Source organism: Borostomias antarcticus (genome assembly GCF_949987555.1).
Source record: "Borostomias antarcticus genome assembly, contig: scaffold_136, whole genome shotgun sequence".
Taxonomy (NCBI): domain Eukaryota; kingdom Metazoa; phylum Chordata; class Actinopteri; order Stomiiformes; family Stomiidae; genus Borostomias; species Borostomias antarcticus.
This window is the reverse complement of record NW_028176316.1, coordinates 207317-228242: the sequence shown is the minus strand read 5'-3', so window position 1 is coordinate 228242 and position 20926 is coordinate 207317. Positions and strand designations below refer to the sequence as shown.

At 44.6% G+C, this 20926-nt stretch overlaps 1 protein-coding gene across 1 annotated transcript in view; it reads left to right on the top strand.

Moving 5' to 3' along the window:
- The window catches only part of LOC311328636 (anti-Muellerian hormone type-2 receptor-like), a gene marked incomplete at both ends in the record, with an annotated part of 33885 nt that overhangs the window by 1182 nt on the left and 11777 nt on the right, over positions 1 to 20926 (top strand). The window contains one exon of the mRNA XM_084462578.1: positions 15625 to 15801. Coding sequence (XP_084318704.1) covers positions 15625 to 15801 — 177 coding nt within the window. The remainder of the gene's footprint in view (positions 1 to 15624; positions 15802 to 20926) is intronic.

The window sequence follows — 20926 nt, the reverse complement described above, 5'->3', positions numbered from 1 at the left end:
AGATGGTATTCATTCCGTTCGCGATAACGTTATTGCAGCCAGGCTTAATTCCTCCAGGGAGCCAGTGACCGGCGAGTTGAAGAGCTTCACTCCCCGCCAGCAGGAGCTTTGGCCGCGGCTACCGCATCTCGGATAACCCGCTGAGTTCGTGGCTGCTATTTCACACTCGCCCTTGATCAATCCCAATACCGATCCATGGTAATAATGAATCAATCGTTCAGATCAGATCGGCAGTGCTGCATGCATGCTACAACATCATTGTTAGCTTTATTAACATAACCATAGCCTACATTTATCTCTCTAACGTTAGGCTATCCATCTTACACCAGTCGGCCATTTGATAGCTGGAAGCGGTCAACGCCAACGTTGACTGAAAACACCCAAACTCAGTGTATCGTTTCATCTTCATGCTACACATCAACTCCTTTACATTGTATGTGAATAAATTCCTGTTATTCTAAAAATATCCCATTTCTGTCCATTCCTGGAAAAGGCTAATAATTGCTGTCAAATGATCACTCCAGTTTATCAACGTATCCCACTACCATTTCAACTATGCAAAGGAGATTGTCTTATATATATATGTGTGTGTATGGAGCAATTGTTTTTAATGTCCGACTTTTGTCTGTGCTGTTCAGTAAATGTGCATCTGTCCTAATTTATTGTAGCCTATCTACTACACAACCTAGTTCAAATTTATGAATCTTCCGCGGCGTGATCATTTCCAAACCAAATTGCGGGGGGGGGGGGGCATTAAAAGCATTACAAATTAGACATTAAAAGCATTAAAACGAAATGTGAAACAGCATGACAACATACATATTCCTTGATTATTTGTATGCTGTGTTGTCCCGTCTGAGTTTGTCCTGTTCGTGATTGGTCTCGTGTTCCCACTCGATAGGCTTGCACCTTGACGTTGGTGAGTGGGCTTTAAACCAAGACGGGCTGTATGTGTATGTGTGTATGTATGTGGTTTGTGTGTCATATTCTATTATTGAAATATAATAACAGAAACAGTGTGCCTCCTCTTATCCTCACAGCTCAAGCCATTTTTAGGAGACCAGTTCACACCTCAACCAGACCTGCTGCTGTTTAGGACCTGCTTTAAGCCCTTTTTTGTGGTGTCCGTTTTCTGTGTTCTGTGTCAAGTAAGCCAACCCACCTTCAATGCAGTGTAGCCTCCACATTTGAATGGTTACAGCAGTCTTGTCGTCTACAAGCAACAGTCTCTGGCTTTGCATGGCAATTTATGTAGTATCATCCGAGTTCTACAAATGCTGTACTTTTTTGTACTGTAAGTAACCCCTCAATTATTCAATTTTACTGGGGAGCAGTGACCATAGCCTACTTGCCAACCCTCCTGACTTCCGCGGGAGATTCATAAATTTGAACTAGGTTGTGTAGTAGATAGATAGGCTACAATTAGGACAGATGCACATTTACTGAACAGCACAGACAAAAGTCGGACATTAAAAACAATTGCTCCATACACACATATATATATATATATATAATGTTTCACATTTCGTTTTAATGCTTTTAATGTCTAATTTGTAATGCTTTTAATGCCCCCCCCCGCAATTTGGTTTGGAAATGCTCCCTATTTCTGAGGTCCCAAGGTTGGTGAGTATGGCAAGCTATAAGCTATTAATACAAGCATACCGCTCAAAAAGGGCTTAATACATACAACAAACTGATCAGGCTAATCATTTTTTAATGAAAATGACCACAAGACAACCTCCTGTGCATAGTTGAAATGGTAGTGGGATACGGTGATAAACTGGAGTGATCATTTGACAGCAATTATTAGCCTTTTCCAGGAATGGACAGAAATGGGATATTTTTAGAATAACAGGAATTTATTCACATACAATGTAAAGGAGTTGATGTGTAGCATGAAGATGAAACGATACACTGAGTTTGGGTGTTTTCAGTCAACGTTGGCATTCACCGCTTCCATTTATCGAATGGCCGACTGGTGTAAGATGGATAGCCTAACGTTAGAGAGATAAATGTAGGCTATGTTTATGTTAATAAAGGTAACAATGATGTTGTAACATGCATGCAGCACTTCTGATCTGATCTGAACGATTGATTCATTGTTACCATGGATCGGTATTGGGATTGATCAAGGGCGAGTGTGAAATAGCAGCCAGGAACTCAGCGGGTTATCCGAGATGCGGTAGCCGCGGCCAAAGCTCCTGCTGGCGGGGAGTGAAGCTCTTCAACTCGCCTGTCACTGGCTCCCTGGAGGAATTTAGCCTGGCTGCAATAACGTTATCGCGAACGGAATGAATACCATCTACTAGCAAACAAAACATGTTCAATTATATTTAACCTGTTAAAACTAAGATGCCAGGATCAAAAAATAATTTCTCCAATTGATATATTTGACAAAAACAGGTTAATATGCAAGCCGGTTTTCATTGCTAAATCAAAGCGGGGAGAGCCGAGAGCCGGGAACGTGCGTCTACATTTCACATAAAGGTGAACTTTTTCGTGGACGCGCGTCGGCCAGAGAAACTCAACTGCGCAAGTCAAAAGTCACCGGAAATAGCCAAGTGACTACAAATCTAGCCAAGATGGCGCGGTTCAATAGGCCTTCACTTTAGATTTCGAATCCTGGGGGCTTGGTATGTGCGTATGTGTGTATGTGTGTATGTGGCCATGACAGCTGTCACTGTGTGATTCATACATTTTACTGCAGATATCAATACAACACCAGCCTGAGATGAGCCATGCCGTTCCTCAGGGGCGGTGGTGTACTGTGGTTATAAGCTACTGTAATAGACCACACTCTACTGTAATAGACCACACTACTGTAATAGACCACTCTACTGTAATAGACCACACTCTACTGTAATAGACCACTCTACTGTAATAGACCACTCTACTGTAATAGACCACACTCTACTGTAATAGACCACACTACTGTAATAGACCACTCTACTGTAATAGACCACTCTACTGTAATAGACCACACTACTGTAATAGACCACTCTACTGTAATAGACCACACTCTACTGTAATAGACCACACTACTGTAATAGACCACACTCTACTGTAATAGACCACACTACTGTAATAGACCACTCTACTGTAATAGACCACACTCTACTGTAATAGACCACGCTCTACTGTAATAGACCACACTCTACTGTAATAGACCACACTCTACTGTAATAGACCACACTCTACTGTAATAGACCACGCTCTACTGTAATAGACCACTCTACTGTAATAGACCACTCTACTGTAATAGACCATGCTCTACTGTAATAGACCACACACTACTGTAATAGACCACACTCTACTGTAATAGACCACGCTCTACTGTAATAGACCACACTACTGTAATAGACCACACTCTACTGTAATAGACCACACTCTACTGTAATAGACCAGGCTCTACTGTAATAGACCACACTCTACTGTAATAGACCACACTACTGTAATAGACCACTCTACTGTAATAGACCACACTCTACTGTAATAGACCACACTACTGTAATAGACCACTCTACTGTAATAGACCACACTCTACTGTAATAGACCACACTCTACTGTAATAGACCACACTCTACTGTAATAGACCAGGCTCTACTGTAATAGACCACACTCTACTGTAATAGACCACACACTACTGTAATATACCACACTACTGTAATAGACCACACTCTACTGTAATAGACCACTCTACTGTAATAGACCACGCTCTACTGTAATATACCACTCTACTGTAATAGACCACACTACTGTAATAGACCACACTCTACTGTAATAGACCACGCTCTACTGTAATAGACCACTCTACTGTAATAGACCACACTACTGTAATAGACCACTCTACTGTAATAGACCACACTCTACTGTAATAGACCACTCTACTGTAATAGACCACACTCTACTGTAATAGACCACACTACTGTAATAGACCACTCTACTGTAATAGACCACGCTCTACTGTAATAGACCACACTACTGTAATAGACCACTCTACTGTAATAGACCACACTCTACTGTAATAGACCACGCTCTACTGTAATAGACCACTCTACTGTAATAGACCACACTCTACTGTAATAGACCACACTCTACTGTAATAGACCACGCTCTACTGTAATAGACCACACTCTACTGTAATAGACCACACTCTACTGTAATAGGCCACACTCTACTGTAATAGACCATGCTCTACTGTAATAGACCACACTCTACTGTAATAGACCACACACTACTGTAATAGACCACTCTACTGTAATAGACCACACTAATGTAATAGACCACACTCTACTGTAATAGACCACTCTACTGTAATAGACCACTCTACTGTAATAGACCACTCTACTGTAATAGACCACGCTCTACTGTAATAGACCACTCTACTGTAATAGACCACTCTACTGTAATAGACCACACTCTACTGTAATAGACCACTCTACTGTAATAGACCACACTACTGTAATAGACCACACTCTACTGTAATAGACCACACTCTACTGTAATAGACCATGCTCTACTGTAATAGACCACACACTACTGTAATAGACCACACTACTGTAATAGACCACACTCTACTGTAATAGACCACACTCTACTGTAATAGACCAGGCTCTACTGTAATAGACCACACTCTACTGTAAAAGACCACATACTACTGTAATAGACCACACTCTACTGTAATAGACCACACTCTACTGTAATAGACCAGGCTCTACTGTAATAGACCACACTCTACTGTAATAGACCACACTCTGCTGTAATAGACCACACTACTGTAATAGACCACTCTACTGTAATAGACCACACTCTACTGTAATAGACCACTCTACTGTAATAGACCACACTCTACTGTAATAGACCACACTACTGTAATAGACCACTCTACTGTAATAGACCACTCTACTGTAATAGACCACACTACTGTAATAGACCACACTCTACTGTAATAGACCACACTACTGTAATAGACCACTCTACTGTAATAGACCACACTCTACTGTAATAGACCACGCTCTACTGTAATAGACCACACTCTACTGTAATAGACCACTCTACTGTAATAGACCACACTCTACTGTAATAGACCACGCTCTACTGTAATAGACCACTCTACTGTAATAGACCACACTACTGTAATAGACCACTCTACTGTAATAGACCACACTCTACTGTAATAGACCACACTCTACTGTAATAGACCACACTCTACTGTAATAGACCACACACTACTGTAATAGACCACACTACTGTAATAGACCACACTCTACTGTAATAGACCACTCTACTGTAATAGACCACGCTCTACTGTAATAGACCACTCTACTGTAATAGACCACTCTACTGTAATAGACCACACTACTGTAATAGACCACACTCTACTGTAATAGACCACGCTCTACTGTAATAGACCACTCTACTGTAATAGACCACACTCTACTGTAATAGACCACGCTCTACTGTAATAGACCACACTCTACTGTAATAGACCACTCTACTGTAATAGACCACTCTACTGTAATAGACCATGCTCTACTGTAATAGACCACACACTACTGTAATAGACCACACTCTACTGTAATAGACCACGCTCTACTGTAATAGACCACACTACTGTAATAGACCACACTCTACTGTAATAGACCACACTCTACTGTAATAGACCAGGCTCTACTGTAATAGACCACACTCTACTGTAATAGACCACACTACTGTAATAGACCACTCTACTGTAATAGACCACACTCTACTGTAATAGACCACACTACTGTAATAGACCACTCTACTGTAATAGACCACACTCTACTGTAATAGACCACACTCTACTGTAATAGACCACACTCTACTGTAATAGACCACACTCTACTGTAATAGACCACACACTACTGTAATAGACCACACTACTGTAATAGACCACACTCTACTGTAATAGACCACTCTACTGTAATAGACCACGCTCTACTGTAATAGACCACTCTACTGTAATAGACCACTCTACTGTAATAGACCACACTACTGTAATAGACCACACTCTACTGTAATAGACCACGCTCTACTGTAATAGACCACTCTACTGTAATAGACCACACTACTGTAATAGACCACTCTACTGTAATAGACCACACTCTACTGTAATAGACCACACTCTACTGTAATAGACCACACTACTGTAATAGACCACTCTACTGTAATAGACCACTCTACTGTAATAGACCACGCTCTACTGTAATAGACCACACTACTGTAATAGACCACTCTACTGTAATAGACCACACTCTACTGTAATATACCACGCTCTACTGTAATAGACCACACTCTACTGTAATAGACCACGCTCTACTGTAATAGACCACACTCTACTGTAATAGACCACACTCTACTGTAATAGGCCACACTCTACTGTAATAGACCATGCTCTACTGTAATAGACCACACTCTACTGTAATAGACCACACACTACTGTAATAGACCACACTCTACTGTAATAGACCACTCTACTGTAATAGACCACACTAATGTAATAGACCACACTCTACTGTAATAGACCACACTACTGTAATAGACCACTCTACTGTAATAGACCACTCTACTGTAATAGACCACGCTCTACTGTAATAGACCACTCTACTGTAATAGACCACTCTACTGTAATAGACCACACTCTACTGTAATAGACCACTCTACTGTAATAGACCACACTACTGTAATAGACCACACTCTACTGTAATAGACCACTCTACTGTAATAGACCACACTCTACTGTAATAGACCATGCTCTACTGTAATAGACCACACACTACTGTAATAGACCACACTACTGTAATAGACCACACTCTACTGTAATAGACCACACTCTACTGTAATAGACCAGGCTCTACTGTAATAGACCACACTCTACTGTAAAAGACCACATACTACTGTAATAGACCACACTCTACTGTAATAGACCACACTCTACTGTAATAGACCAGGCTCTACTGTAATAGACCACACTCTACTGTAATAGACCACACTCTGCTGTAATAGACCAGGCTATACTGTAATAGACCACACTCTACTGTAATAGACCACACTCTACTGTAATAGACCACTCTACTGTAATAGACCACACTCTACTGTAATAGACCACTCTACTGTAATAGACCACGCTCTACTGTAATAGACCACGCTCTACTGTAATAGACCACTCTACTGTAATAGACCACACTCTACTGTAATATACCACTCTACTGTAATAGACCACACTACTGTAATAGACCACTCTACTGTAATAGACCACTCTACTGTAATAGACCACACTACTGTAATAGACCACACTCTACTGTAATAGACCACACTACTGTAATCGACCACTCTACTGTAATAGACCACGCTCTACTGTAATAGACCACACTACTGTAATAGACCACTCTACTGTAATAGACCACACTCTACTGTAATAGACCACACTACTGTAATAGACCACTCTACTGTAATAGACCACGCTCTACTGTAATAGACCACACTACTGTAATAGACCACTCTACTGTAATAGACCACACTCTACTGTAATAGACCACTCTACTGTAATAGACCACACTCTACTGTAATAGACCACACTCTACTGTAATAGACCACACACTACTGTAATAGACCACACACTACTGTAATAGACCACGCTCTACTGTAATAGACCACTCTACTGTAATAGACCACTCTACTGTTATAGACCACACTCTACTGTAATAGACCACACTACTGTAATAGACCACACTCTACTGTAATAGACCACACACTACTGTAATAGACCACACTCTACTGTAATAGACCACACTCTACTGTAATACACCACACACTACTGTAATAGACCACACTCTACTGTAATAGACCACACTCTACTGTAATAGACCACGCTCTACTGTAATATACCACTCTACTGTAATAGACCACTCTACTGTAATAGACCACACTCTACTTTAATAGACCACACTACTGTAATAGACCACACTCTACTGTAATAGACCACACTCTACTGTAATAGACCACGCTCTACTGTAATAGACCACTCTACTGTAATAGACCACACTCTACTGTAATAGACCACACTACTGTAATAGACCACTCTACTGTAATAGACCACACTCTACTGTAATAGACCACACTACTGTAATAGACCACACTCTACTGTAATAGACCACTCTACTGTAATAGACCACACTCTACTGTAATAGACCACGCTCTACTGTAATAGACCACACTCTACTGTAATAGACCAGGCTCTACTGTAATAGACCACACTCTACTGTAATAGACCACACTCTGCTGTAATAGACCAGGCTATACTGTAATAGACCACACTCTACTGTAATAGACCACACTCTGCTGTAATAGACCAGGCTATACTGTAATAGACCACACTCTACTGTAATAGACCACACTCTACTGTAATAGACCACTCTACTGTAATAGACTACACTCTACTGTAATAGACCACTCTACTGTAATAGACCACGCTCTACTGTAATAGACCACTCTACTGTAATAGACCACACTCTACTGTAATATACCACTCTACTGTAATATACCACACTCTACTGTAATAGACCACACTACTGTAATAGACCACTCTACTGTAATAGACCACTCTACTGTAATAGACCACACTACTGTAATAGACCACACTCTACTGTAATAGACCACACTACTGTAATCGACCACTCTACTGTAATAGACCACGCTCTACTGTAATAGACCACACTACTGTAATAGACCACTCTACTGTAATAGACCACACTCTACTGTAATAGACCACACTCTACTGTAATAGACCACACTACTGTAATAGACCACTCTACTGTAATAGACCACGCTCTACTGTAATAGACCACACTACTGTAATAGACCACTCTACTGTAATAGACCACACTCTACTGTAATAGACCACTCTACTGTAATAGACCACACTCTACTGTAATAGACCACACTCTACTGTAATAGACCACACACTACTGTAATAGACCACACACTACTGTAATAGACCACGCTCTACTGTAATAGACCACTCTACTGTAATAGACCACTCTACTGTTATAGACCACACTCTACTGTAATAGACCACACTACTGTAATAGACCACGCTCTACTGTAATAGACCACACACTACTGTAATAGACCACACTCTACTGTAATAGACCACACTCTACTGTAATACACCACACACTACTGTAATAGACCACACACTACTGTAATAGACCACACTCTACTGTAATAGACCACACTCTACTGTAATAGACCACGCTCTACTGTAATATACCACTCTACTGTAATAGACCACTCTACTGTAATAGACCACACTCTACTTTAATAGACCACACTACTGTAATAGACCACACTCTACTGTAATAGACCACACTCTACTGTAATAGACCACACTACTGTAATAGACCACTCTACTGTAATAGACCACACTCTACTGTAATAGACCACTCTACTGTAATATACCACACTCTACTGTAATAGACCACACTCTACTGTAATAGACCACGCTCTACTGTAATAGACCACACTACTGTAATAGACCACACTCTACTGTAATAGACCACACTCTACTGTAATAGACCACGCTCTACTGTAATAGACCACACTCTACTGTAATAGACCACGCTCTACTGTAATAGACCACGCTACTGTAATAGACCACTCTACTGTAATAGACCACTCTACTGTAATAGACCACACTACTGTAATATACCACACTCTACTGTAATAGACCACACTCTACTGTAATAGACCACGCTCTACTGTAATAGACCACAATACTGTAATAGACCACACTCTACTGTAATAGACCACTCTACTGTAATAGACCACACTCTACTGTAATAGACCACGCTCTACTGTAATAGACCACACTCTACTGTAATAGACCACGCTCTACTGTAATAGACCACTCTACTGTAATAGACCACTCTACTGTAATAGACCACGCTACTGTAATAGACCACTCTACTGTAATAGACCACGCTCTACTGTAATAGACCACACTCTACTGTAATATACCACTCTACTGTAATAGACCACGCTCTACTGTAATAGACCACGCTCTACTGTAATAGACCACACTCTACTGTAATAGACCAGGCTCTACTGTAATAGAGCACACTCTACTGTAATAGACCACACTCTACTGTAATAGACCACACACTACTGTAATAGACCACACTCTACTGTAATAGACCACACACTACTGTAATAGACCAGGCTCTACTGTAATAGACCACGCTCTACTGTAATAGACCACGCTCTACTGTAATAGACCACACTACTGTAATAGACCACTCTACTGTAATAGACCACACTCTACTGTAATAGACCACGCTCTACTGTAATAGACCACGCTCTACTGTAATAGACCACACTACTGTAATAGACCACACTCTACTGTAATAGACCACGCTCTACTGTAATAGACCACGCTCTACTGTAATAGACCACACTACTGTAATAGACCACACTCTACTGTAATAGACCACGCTCTACTGTAATAGACCACGCTCTACTGTAATAGACCACACTACTGTAATAGACCACACTCTACTGTAATAGACCACACTACTGTAATAGACCACACTCTACTGTAATAGACCACTCTACTGTAATAGACCACTCTACTGTAATAGACCACACTCTACTGTAATAGACCACACTACTGTAATTGACCACACTCTACTGTAATAGACCACTCTACTGTAATAGACCACACTACTGTAATAGGCCACTCTACTGTAATAGACCACTCTACTGTAATAGACCACGCTCTACTGTAATAGACCACTCTACTGTAATAGACCACTCTACTGTAATAGACCATGCTCTACTGTAATAGACCACGCTCTACTGTAATAGACCACTCTACTGTAATAGACCACACTCTACTGTAATAGACCACGCTCTACTGTAATAGACCACACTCTACTGTAATAGACCACTCTACTGTAATAGACCACTCTCTACTGTAATAGACCACTATACTGTAATAAACCACACTCTACTGTAATAGACCACACTCTACTGTAATAGACCACACTCTACTGTAATAGACCACTCTACTGTAATAGACCACACTCTACTGTAATAGACCACTCTACTGTAATAGACCACATTCTACTGTAATAGACCACTCTACTGTAATAGACCACACTCTACTGTAATAGACCACACTACTGTAATAGACCACACTCTACTGTAAAAGACCACACTCTACTGTAATAGACCACGCTCTACTGTAATAGACCACACTCTACTGTAATAGACCACACTACTGTAATAGACCACACTCTACTGTAATAGACCACACTCTACTGTAATAGACCACTCTCTACTGTAATAGACCACTCTACTGTAATAGACCACACTACTGTAATAGACCACTCTACTGTAATAGACCACGCTCTACTGTAATAGACCACACTACTGTAATAGACCACGCTCTACTGTAATAGACCACTCTACTGTAATAGACCACACTCTACTGTAATAGACCACACTACTGTAATAGACCACACTCTACTGTAATAGACCACACTCTACTGTAATAGACCACTCTACTGCAATAGACCACGCTCTACTGTAATAGACCACTCTACTGTAATAGACCACACTCTACTGTAATAGACCACACTACTGTAATAGACCACGCTCTACTGTAATAGACCACTCTACTGTAATAGACCACGCTACTGTAATAGACCACTCTACTGTAATAGACCACACTACTGTAATAGACCACACTCTACTGTAATAGACCACGCTACTGTAATAGACCACTCTACTGTAATAGACCACTCTACTGTAATAGACCACACTCTACTGTAATAGACCACACTACTGTAATAGACCACTCTACTGTAATAGACCACGCTCTACTGTAATAGACCACTCTACTGTAATAGACCACACTCTACTGTAATAGACCACACTCTACTGTAATAGACCACTCTACTGTAATAGACCACACTACTGTAATAGACCACTCTACTGTAATAGACCACACTACTGTAATAGACCACACTCTACTGTAATAGACCACTCTACTGTAATAGACCACACTCTACTGTAATAGACCACTCTACTGTAATAGACCACGCTCTACTGTAATAGACCACACTCTACTGTAATAGACCACTCTACTGTAATAGACCACGCTCTACTGTAATAGACCACACTCTACTGTAATAGACCACACTACTGTAATAGACCACACTCTACTGTAATAGACCACTCTACTGTAATATACCACGCTCTACTGTAATAGACCACTCTACTGTAATAGACCACACTCTACTGTAATAGACCACTCTACTGTAATAGACCACGCTCTACTGTAATAGACCACGCTCTACTGTAATAGACCACACACTACTGTAATAGACCACACTCTACTGTAATAGACCACACTACTGTAATAGACCACACTCTACTGTAATAGACCACACTCTACTGTAATAGACCACTCTACTGTAATAGACCACACTCTACTGTAATAGACCACTCTCTACTGTAATAGACCACTCTACTGTAATAGACCACGCTCTACTGTAATAGAACACACACTACTGTAATAGACCACTCTACTGTAATAGACCACACTACTGTAATAGACCACGCTCTACTGTAATAGACCACTTTACTGTAATAGACCACGCTACTGTAATAGACCACTCTACTGTAATAGACCACACTACTGTAATAGACCACACTCTACTGTAATAGACCACTCTACTGTAATAGACCACTCTACTGTAATAGACCACGCTACTGTAATAGACCACTCTACTGTAATAGACCACTCTACTGTAATAGACCACACTCTACTGTAATAGACCACACTACTGTAATAGACCACTCTACTGTAATAGACCACGCTCTACTGTAATAGACCACTCTACTGTAATAGACCACACTACTGTAATAGACCACACTCTACTGTAATAGACCACGCTCTACTGTAATAGACCACACTCTACTGTAATAGACCACTCTACTGTAATAGACCACACTCTACTGTAATAGACCACTCTACTGTAATAGACCACACTCTACTGTAATAGACCACTCTACTGTAATAGACCACTCTACTGTAATAGACCACACTACTGTAATAGACCACACTCTACTGTAATAGACCACACTACTGTAATAGACCACACTCTACTGTAATAGACCACACTCTACTGTAATAGACCACGCTCTACTGTAATAGACCACACACTACTGTAATAGACCACACTCTACTGTAATAGACCACTCTACTGTAATAGACCACGCTCTACTGTAATAGACCACACTCTACTGTAATAGACCACACTACTGTAATAGACCACACTCTACTGTAATAGACCACTCTACTGTAATAGACCACGCTCTACTGTAATAGACCACACTCTACTGTAATAGACCACTCTACTGTAATAGACCACACTCTACTGTAATAGACCACACTCTACTGTAATATACCACTCTACTGTAATAGACCACACTCTACTGTAATAGACCACACTCTACTGTAATAGACCACTCTACTGTAATAGACCACACTCTACTGTAATAGACCACACTCTACTGTAATAGACCACACTACTGTAATAGACCACGCTCTACTGTAATAGACCACACACTACTGTAATAGACCACACTCTACTGTAATAGACCACTCTACTGTAATAGACCACGCTCTACTGTAATAGACCACACTCTACTGTAATAGACCACACTACTGTAATAGACCACACTCTACTGTAATAGACCACTCTACTGTAATAGACCACGCTCTACTGTAATAGACCACGCTCTACTGTAATAGACCACTCTACTGTAATAGACCACACTCTACTGTAATAGACCACACTCTACTGTAATAGACCACTCTACTGTAATAGACCACACTCTACTGTAATAGACCACTCTACTGTAATAGACCACTCTACTGTAATAGACCACGCTCTACTGTAATAGACCACTCTACTGTAATAGACCACGCTCTACTGTAATAGACCACACTCTACTGTAATAGACCACTCTACTGTAATAGACCACACTCTACTGTAATAGACCACTCTACTGTAATATACCACACTCTACTGTAATAGACCACACTCTACTGTAATAGACCACTCTACTGTAATAGACCACGCTCTACTGTAATAGACCACACTCTACTGTAATAGACCACACTCTACTGTAATAGACCACGCTCTACTCTCTACTGTATAGACCACGCTCTACTGTAATAGACCAGGCTCTACTGTAATAGACCACTCTACTGTAATAGACCACACACTACTGTAATAGACCACACTACTGTAATAGACCACACTCTACTGTAATAGACCACACTCTACTGTAATAGACAACACTCTACTGTAATAGACCACACACGTCAAATGAACGACTTTTTCCACCCGGCTGGATAATAACGCTCTTCTCACTGTAACCCTCTTCACTTGTCTGTTTAAGTCTGACCCTCTTCTCTTGTGTGTTGCTGCTGGTAGGGTTAGGGTCTGAGTCTAACCCTCTTCTCTTGTGTGTTGCTGCTGGTAGGGTTAGGGTCTGAGTCTGACCCTCTTGTGTGTTGCTGCTGGTAGGGTTAGGGTCTCAGTCTAACCCTCTTGTGTGTTGCTGCTGGTAGGGTTAGGGTCTGAGTCTGACCCTCTTCTCTTGTGTGTTGCTGCTGGTAGGGTTAGGGTCTCAGTCTAACCCTCTTGTGTGTTGCTGCTGGTAGGGTTAGGGTCTCAGTCTAACCCTCTTGTGTGTTGCTGCTGGTAGGGTTAGGGTCTCAGTCTAACCCTCTTGTGTGTTGCTGCTGGTAGGGTTAGGGTCTCAGTCTAACCCTCTTGTGTGTTGCTGCTGGTAGGGTTAGGGTCTCAGTCTAACCCTCTTCTCTTGTGTGTTGCTGCTGGTAGGGTTAGGGTCTGAGTCTAACCCTCTTCTCTTGTGTGTTGCTGCTGGTAGGGTTAGGGTCTGAGTCTAACCCTCTTGTGTGTTGCTGCTGGTAGGGTTAGGGTCTCAGTCTAACCCTCTTGTGTGTTGCTGCTGGTAGGGTTAGGGTCTCAGTCTAACCCTCTTGTGTGTTGCTGCTGGTAGGGTTAGGGTCTCAGTCTAACCCTCTTCTCTTGTGTGTTGCTGCTGGTAGGGTTAGGGTCTGAGTCTGACCCTCTTGTGTGTTGCTGCTGGTAGGGTTAGGGTCTGAGTCTAACCCTCTTGTGTGTTGCTGCTGGTAGGGTTAGGGTCTCAGTCTAACCCTCTTGTGTGTTGCTGCTGGTAGGGTTAGGGTCTCAGTCTAACCCTCTTGTGTGTTGCTGCTGGTAGGGTTAGGGTCTCAGTCTAACCCTCTTCTCTTGTGTGTTGCTGCTGGTAGGGTTAGGGTCTGAGTCTGACCCTCTTGTGTGTTGCTGCTGGTAGGGTTAGGGTCTCAGTCTAACCCTCTTGTGTGTTGCTGCTGGTAGGGTTAGGGTCTGAGTCTAACCCTCTTCTCTTGTGTGTTGCTGCTGGTAGGGTTAGGGTCTCAGTCTAACCCTCTTGTGTGTTGCTGCTGGTAGGGTTAGGGTCTCAGTCTAACCCTCTTCTCTTGTGTGTTGCTGCTGGTAGGCTGTGATTACATGACCCGCAGGCCTTGTCCCAACCCTACCTGCCACCCCGACCCCACCAGCGAGTTCCAGTCCCACGTCTCATGTCTGTGTGGCTCGGACCTGTGCAACGGTGAGGTGACCTGGGAGCTGGGGTCACCCACAGAGCCACCCCAACTCCACCACCCAGCCTCCTCGGGTACGGACATTTAGTTGATTTTATTTAAGATTTTATTTGTACAGGGACAGTACATATTAATCAATAGCACACATTAAAAACATGACAATAAATATGTCAGCATTAGCTTAAAGCTAATTTTCAGCTGTTGTCCCTGGCGTGGTGTTAAGGCCGCTAAACACAGGAGCACAGACGGGCGGCAACCATTAAAATGCAAAATACAAAGAGATAAGAAAAGCACATTAAGACAAAACATAAAACAAACATGTATCCAGACACAACAAACATGTATCCAGACACAACCAACATTAACATAAACTTAAAGGGGAACGCCGCTGTCATAGCAAGTTTAGCTCAAATGTTGCTTTGTCCTCAATGAAACCGATCCGTACACACCAACATTTAACCGATCCATGCAGTAGTTAGCTAGCTCCTTTTTCCGTGTGCGCGCACCACCTTTATAACGGAGGTCTATGGGCCTCTGCTAAAAACGATGATAAACATGCATTTTCAAGGCAGGAAGCGGCAGGAAGCCCCTTACCGGTCCCAGTAGAATGTTGTCTTGTGAAATGAATCCCCATGTGTTGATGTGTTAGGCATGGCTAGGAGGATGTGAACAATCCTCTAGCTTTACCGCACATGCGCACGCTCCCGCTCTCTACAACGTGCGGTGGAAGGTTACAGTGTGGAAGGTATGGTGTAGTTTACAGTGTGGAAGGTATGGTGTAGTTTACAGTGTGGAAGGTATGGTGTAGTTTACAGTGTGGAAGGTATGGTGTAGTTTACAGTGTGGAAGGTATGGTGTAGTTTACAGTGTGAAAGGTAGGGTGTAGTTTACAGTGTGAAAGGTATGGTGTAGTTTACAGTGTGAAAGGTATGGTGTAGTTTACAGTGTGAAAGGTAGGGTGTAGTTTACAGTGTGAAAGGTATGGTGTAGTTTACAGTGTGGAAGGTATGGTGTAGTTTACAGTGTGGAAGGTATGGTGTAGTTTACAGTGTTGAAGGTATGGTGTAGTTTACAGTGTGGAAGGTATGGTGTAGTTTACAGTGTGAAAGGTATGGTGTAGTTTACAGTGTGGAAGGTATGGTGTAGTTTACAGTGTGAAAGGTATGGTGTAGTTTACAGTGTGGAAGGTATGGTGTAGTTTACAGTGTGGAAGGTATGGTGTAGTTTACAGTGTTGAAGGTATGGTGTAGTTTACAGTGTGGAAGGTATGGTGTAGTTTACAGTGTGAAAGGTATGGTGTAGTTTACAGTGTGAAAGGTATGGTGTAGTTTACAGTGTGAAAGGTATGGTGTAGTTTACAGTGTGGAAGGTATGGTGTAGTTTACAGTGTGGAAGGTATGGTGTAGTTAACAGTGTGAAAGGTATGGTGTAGTGCGTTCGGCGAAATAGTTCTGGCTCAAATGGAGCTTTTGTTTCAATATTCGGTTTGAGAATGCAATATATTTCACATGACAGCATAACGACACCGGTAAGATCACCCCCTTGCGCTTCCTGCCTTGAAAATGCATGTTTATCATAGTTTTTAGCAGAGGCCGGATCGGTTTCATTGAGGACAAAGTGACATTTGACAATGTCATAAACTTGCTATGACAGCGGCGTTCCCCTTTAAGACAAACATTAACAGACAACATAAGAGTAAAACATTAAGAACTGTGCACTACAATCATCCAGATAGAGGAGCTAAAACAAGACGGACAGACAGGTGCCTTACAGGGATGTCTATCCTGTCTGTGGTCGTCCAGGGTTGATAATGACCTGTTATCATGTGACCCAGGGTTGATAATGACCTGTTATCATGTGACCCAGGGTTGATAATGACCTGTTATCATGTTACCCCAGGGTTGATAATGCCCTGTTATCATGTTACCCCAGGGTTGATAATGACCTGTTATCATGTTATCCACTCCTCCTCTCCTCCTCTCCCTCCACTCCTCCTCTCCCTCCTCCTCTCCTCCTCTCCCTCCACTCCTCCTCTCCCTCCTCTCCTCCTCCTCTCCCTCCACTCCTCCTCTCCTCCTCTCCCTCCACTCCTCCACATCTCCTCTCCCTCCACTCCTCCTCTCCTCCTCCTCTCCCTCCACTCCTCCTCTCCTCCTCTCCCTCCACTCCTCCTCTCCCTCCACTCCTCCTCTCCCTCCTCTCCTCCACTCCTCCTCTCCCTCCTCTCCTCCTCTCCCTCCACTCCTCCTCTCCCTCCTCTCCTCCTCTCCCTCCACTCCTCCTCTCCTCCTCTCCCTCCTCTCCCTCCACTCCTCCTCTCCTCCTCTCCCTCCACTCCTCCTCTCCCTCCACTCCTCCTCTCCTCCTCTCCTCCTCTCCCTCCTCTCCTCCTCTCCCTCCACTCCTCCTCTCCTCCTCTCCTCCACTCCTCCTCTCCTCCACTCCTCCTCTCCTCCTCTCCTCCTCTCCCTCCTCTCCTCCTCTCCCTCCACTCCTCCTCTCCTCCTCTCCTCCTCTCCCTCCACTCCTCCTCTCCCTCCTCTCCTCCTCTCCTCCTCTCCTCCTCCACTCCTCCTCTCCCTCCACTCCTCCTCTCCTCCTCTCCCTCCTCTCCTCCTCTCCCTCCACTCCTCCTCTCCCTCCACTCCTCCTCTCCCTCCACTCCTCCTCTCCTCCTCTCCTCCTCTCCCTCCACTCCTCCTCTCCCTCCTCTCCTCCTCTCCTCCTCTCCCTCCACTCCTCCTCTCCCTCCTCTCCTCCTCTCCCTCCTCTCCTCCACTCCTCCTCTCCTCCTCTCCCTCCTCTCCTCCACTCCTCCTCTCCTCCTCTCCCTCCACTCCTCCTCTCCTCCTCTCCTCCACTCCTCCTCTCCTTCCACTCCTCCTCTCCTCCTCTCCCTCCACTCCTCCTCTCCCTCCTCTCCTCCTCTCCCTCCTCTCCTCCACTCCTCCTCTCCCTCCACTCCTCCTCTCCTCCTCTCCTCCACTCCTCCTCTCCTTCCACTCCTCCTCTCCTCCTCTCCCTCCACTCCTCCTCTCCCTCCACTCCTCCTCTCCCTCCTCTCCTCCACTCCTCCTCTCCCTCCTCTCCTCCTCTCCTCCTCTCCTCCTCTCCCTCCACTCCTCCTCTCCTCCTCTCCTCCACTCCTCCTCTCCTTCCACTCCTCCTCTCCTCCTCTCCCTCCACTCCTCCTCTCCCTCCTCTCCTCCTCTCCCTCCACTCCTCCTCTCCTCCTCTCCCTCCACTCCTCCTCTCCCTCCTCTCCTCCACTCCTCCTCTCCCTCCACTCCTCCTCTCCCTACACTCCTCCACTCCTCCTCTCCTCCTCTCCCTCCTCTCCCTCCACTCCTCCTCTCCCTCCTCTCCTCCTCTCCCTCCTCTCCTCCACTCCTCCTCTCCCTCCACTCCTCCTCTCCATACACTCCTCCACTCCTCCTCTCCTCCTCTCCCTCCTCTCCTCCACTCCTCCTCTCCCTCCACTCCTCCTCTCCTCCTCTCCTCCTCTCCCTCCTCTCCTCCTCTCCCTCCTCTCCCTCCACTCCTCCTCTCCCTCCACTCCTCCACTCCTCCTCTCCCTCCACTCCTCCTCTCCCTCCACTCCTCCTCTCCCTCCTCTCCTCCACTCCTCCTCTCCTCCTCTCCCTCCACTCCTCCACTCCTCCTCTCCTCCTCTCCCTCCTCTCCCTCCACTCCTCCTCTCCCTCCTCTCCTCCTCTCCCTCCACTCCTCCTCTCCTCCTCTCCCTCCACTCCTCCTCTCCCTCCACTCCTCCTCTCCTCCTCTCCCTCCACTCCTCCTCTCCCTCCACTCCTCCTCTCCCTCCACTCCTCCTCTCCCTCCTCTCCCTCCTCTCCCTCCTCTCCTCCTCTCCCTCCACTCCTCCTCTCCTCCTCTCCCTCCACTCCTCCTCTCCCTCCACTCCTCCTCTCCTCTCCTCTCCCTCCACTCCTCCTCTCCCTCCACCCCTCCTCTCCCTCCTCTCCCTCCTCTCCCTCCACTCCTCCTCTCCCTCCTCTCCTCCACTCCCTCCTCTCCTCCTCTCCTCCACTCCTCCTCTCCCTCCACTCCTCCTCTCCATACACTCCTCCACTCCTCCTCTCCTCCTCTCCTCCTCTCCCTCCTCTCCCTCCTCTCCCTCCACTCCTCCTCTCCCTCCACTCCTCCTCTCCCTCCTCTCCCTCCTCTCCCTCCACTCCTCACCTCCTCCTCTCCCTCCACTCCTCCTCTCCCTCCTCTCCTCCTCTCCCTCCACTCCTCCTCTCCCTCCACTCCTCCTCTCCTCCTCTCCCTCCACTCCTCCTCTCCCTCCACTCCTCCTCTCCCTCCTCTCCTCCACTCCTCCTCTCCCTCCACTCCTCCTCTCCCTCCACTCCTCCTCTCCCTCCTCTCCCTCCTCTCCCTCCTCTCCCTCCACTCCTCCTCTCCCTCCACTCCTCCTCTCCCTCCTCTCCCTCCACTCCTCCTCTCCCTCCTCTCCTCCACTCCCTCCTCTCCTCTTTCTCCTACATGTTGATCACCATGATGTGACTCGTTGCCAGGCATGTTAAGTTTCTGTCCCTCACACACGCACACACACGCACGCACGCACACACACACACACACGCACGCACACACACACACACACACGCACGCACGCACACGCACACACATGCACGCACGCACACACACACACGCATGCACGCACACACATGCACGCACACACACACACACACATGCACACACACACGCGCACGCGCACACACACACACACACACACACACACACACACACACATAGTATAGCCAATTATTGTACAGCCAATAAAGTGGAGGCTGCTGTGTTCTGATCTGCTAACTACTGTACGTGGTCTCTATGTAACTACTGTATAGGGTCTCTATGTAACTACTGTATAGGGTCTCTATGTAACTACTGTACGTGGTCTCTATGTAACTACTGTACGTGGTCTCTATGTAACTACTGTATGTGGTCTCTATGTAACTACTGTACGGGGTCTCTATGTAACTACTGTACGTGGTCTCTATGTAACTACTGTACGTGGTCTCTATGTAACTACTGTACGTGGTCTCTATGTAACTACTGTATGTGGTCTCTATGTAACTACTGTATGGGGTCTCTATGTAACTACTGTACGTGGTCTCTATGTAACTACTGTACGTGGTCTCTATGTAACTACTGTACGGGGTCTCTATGTAACTACTG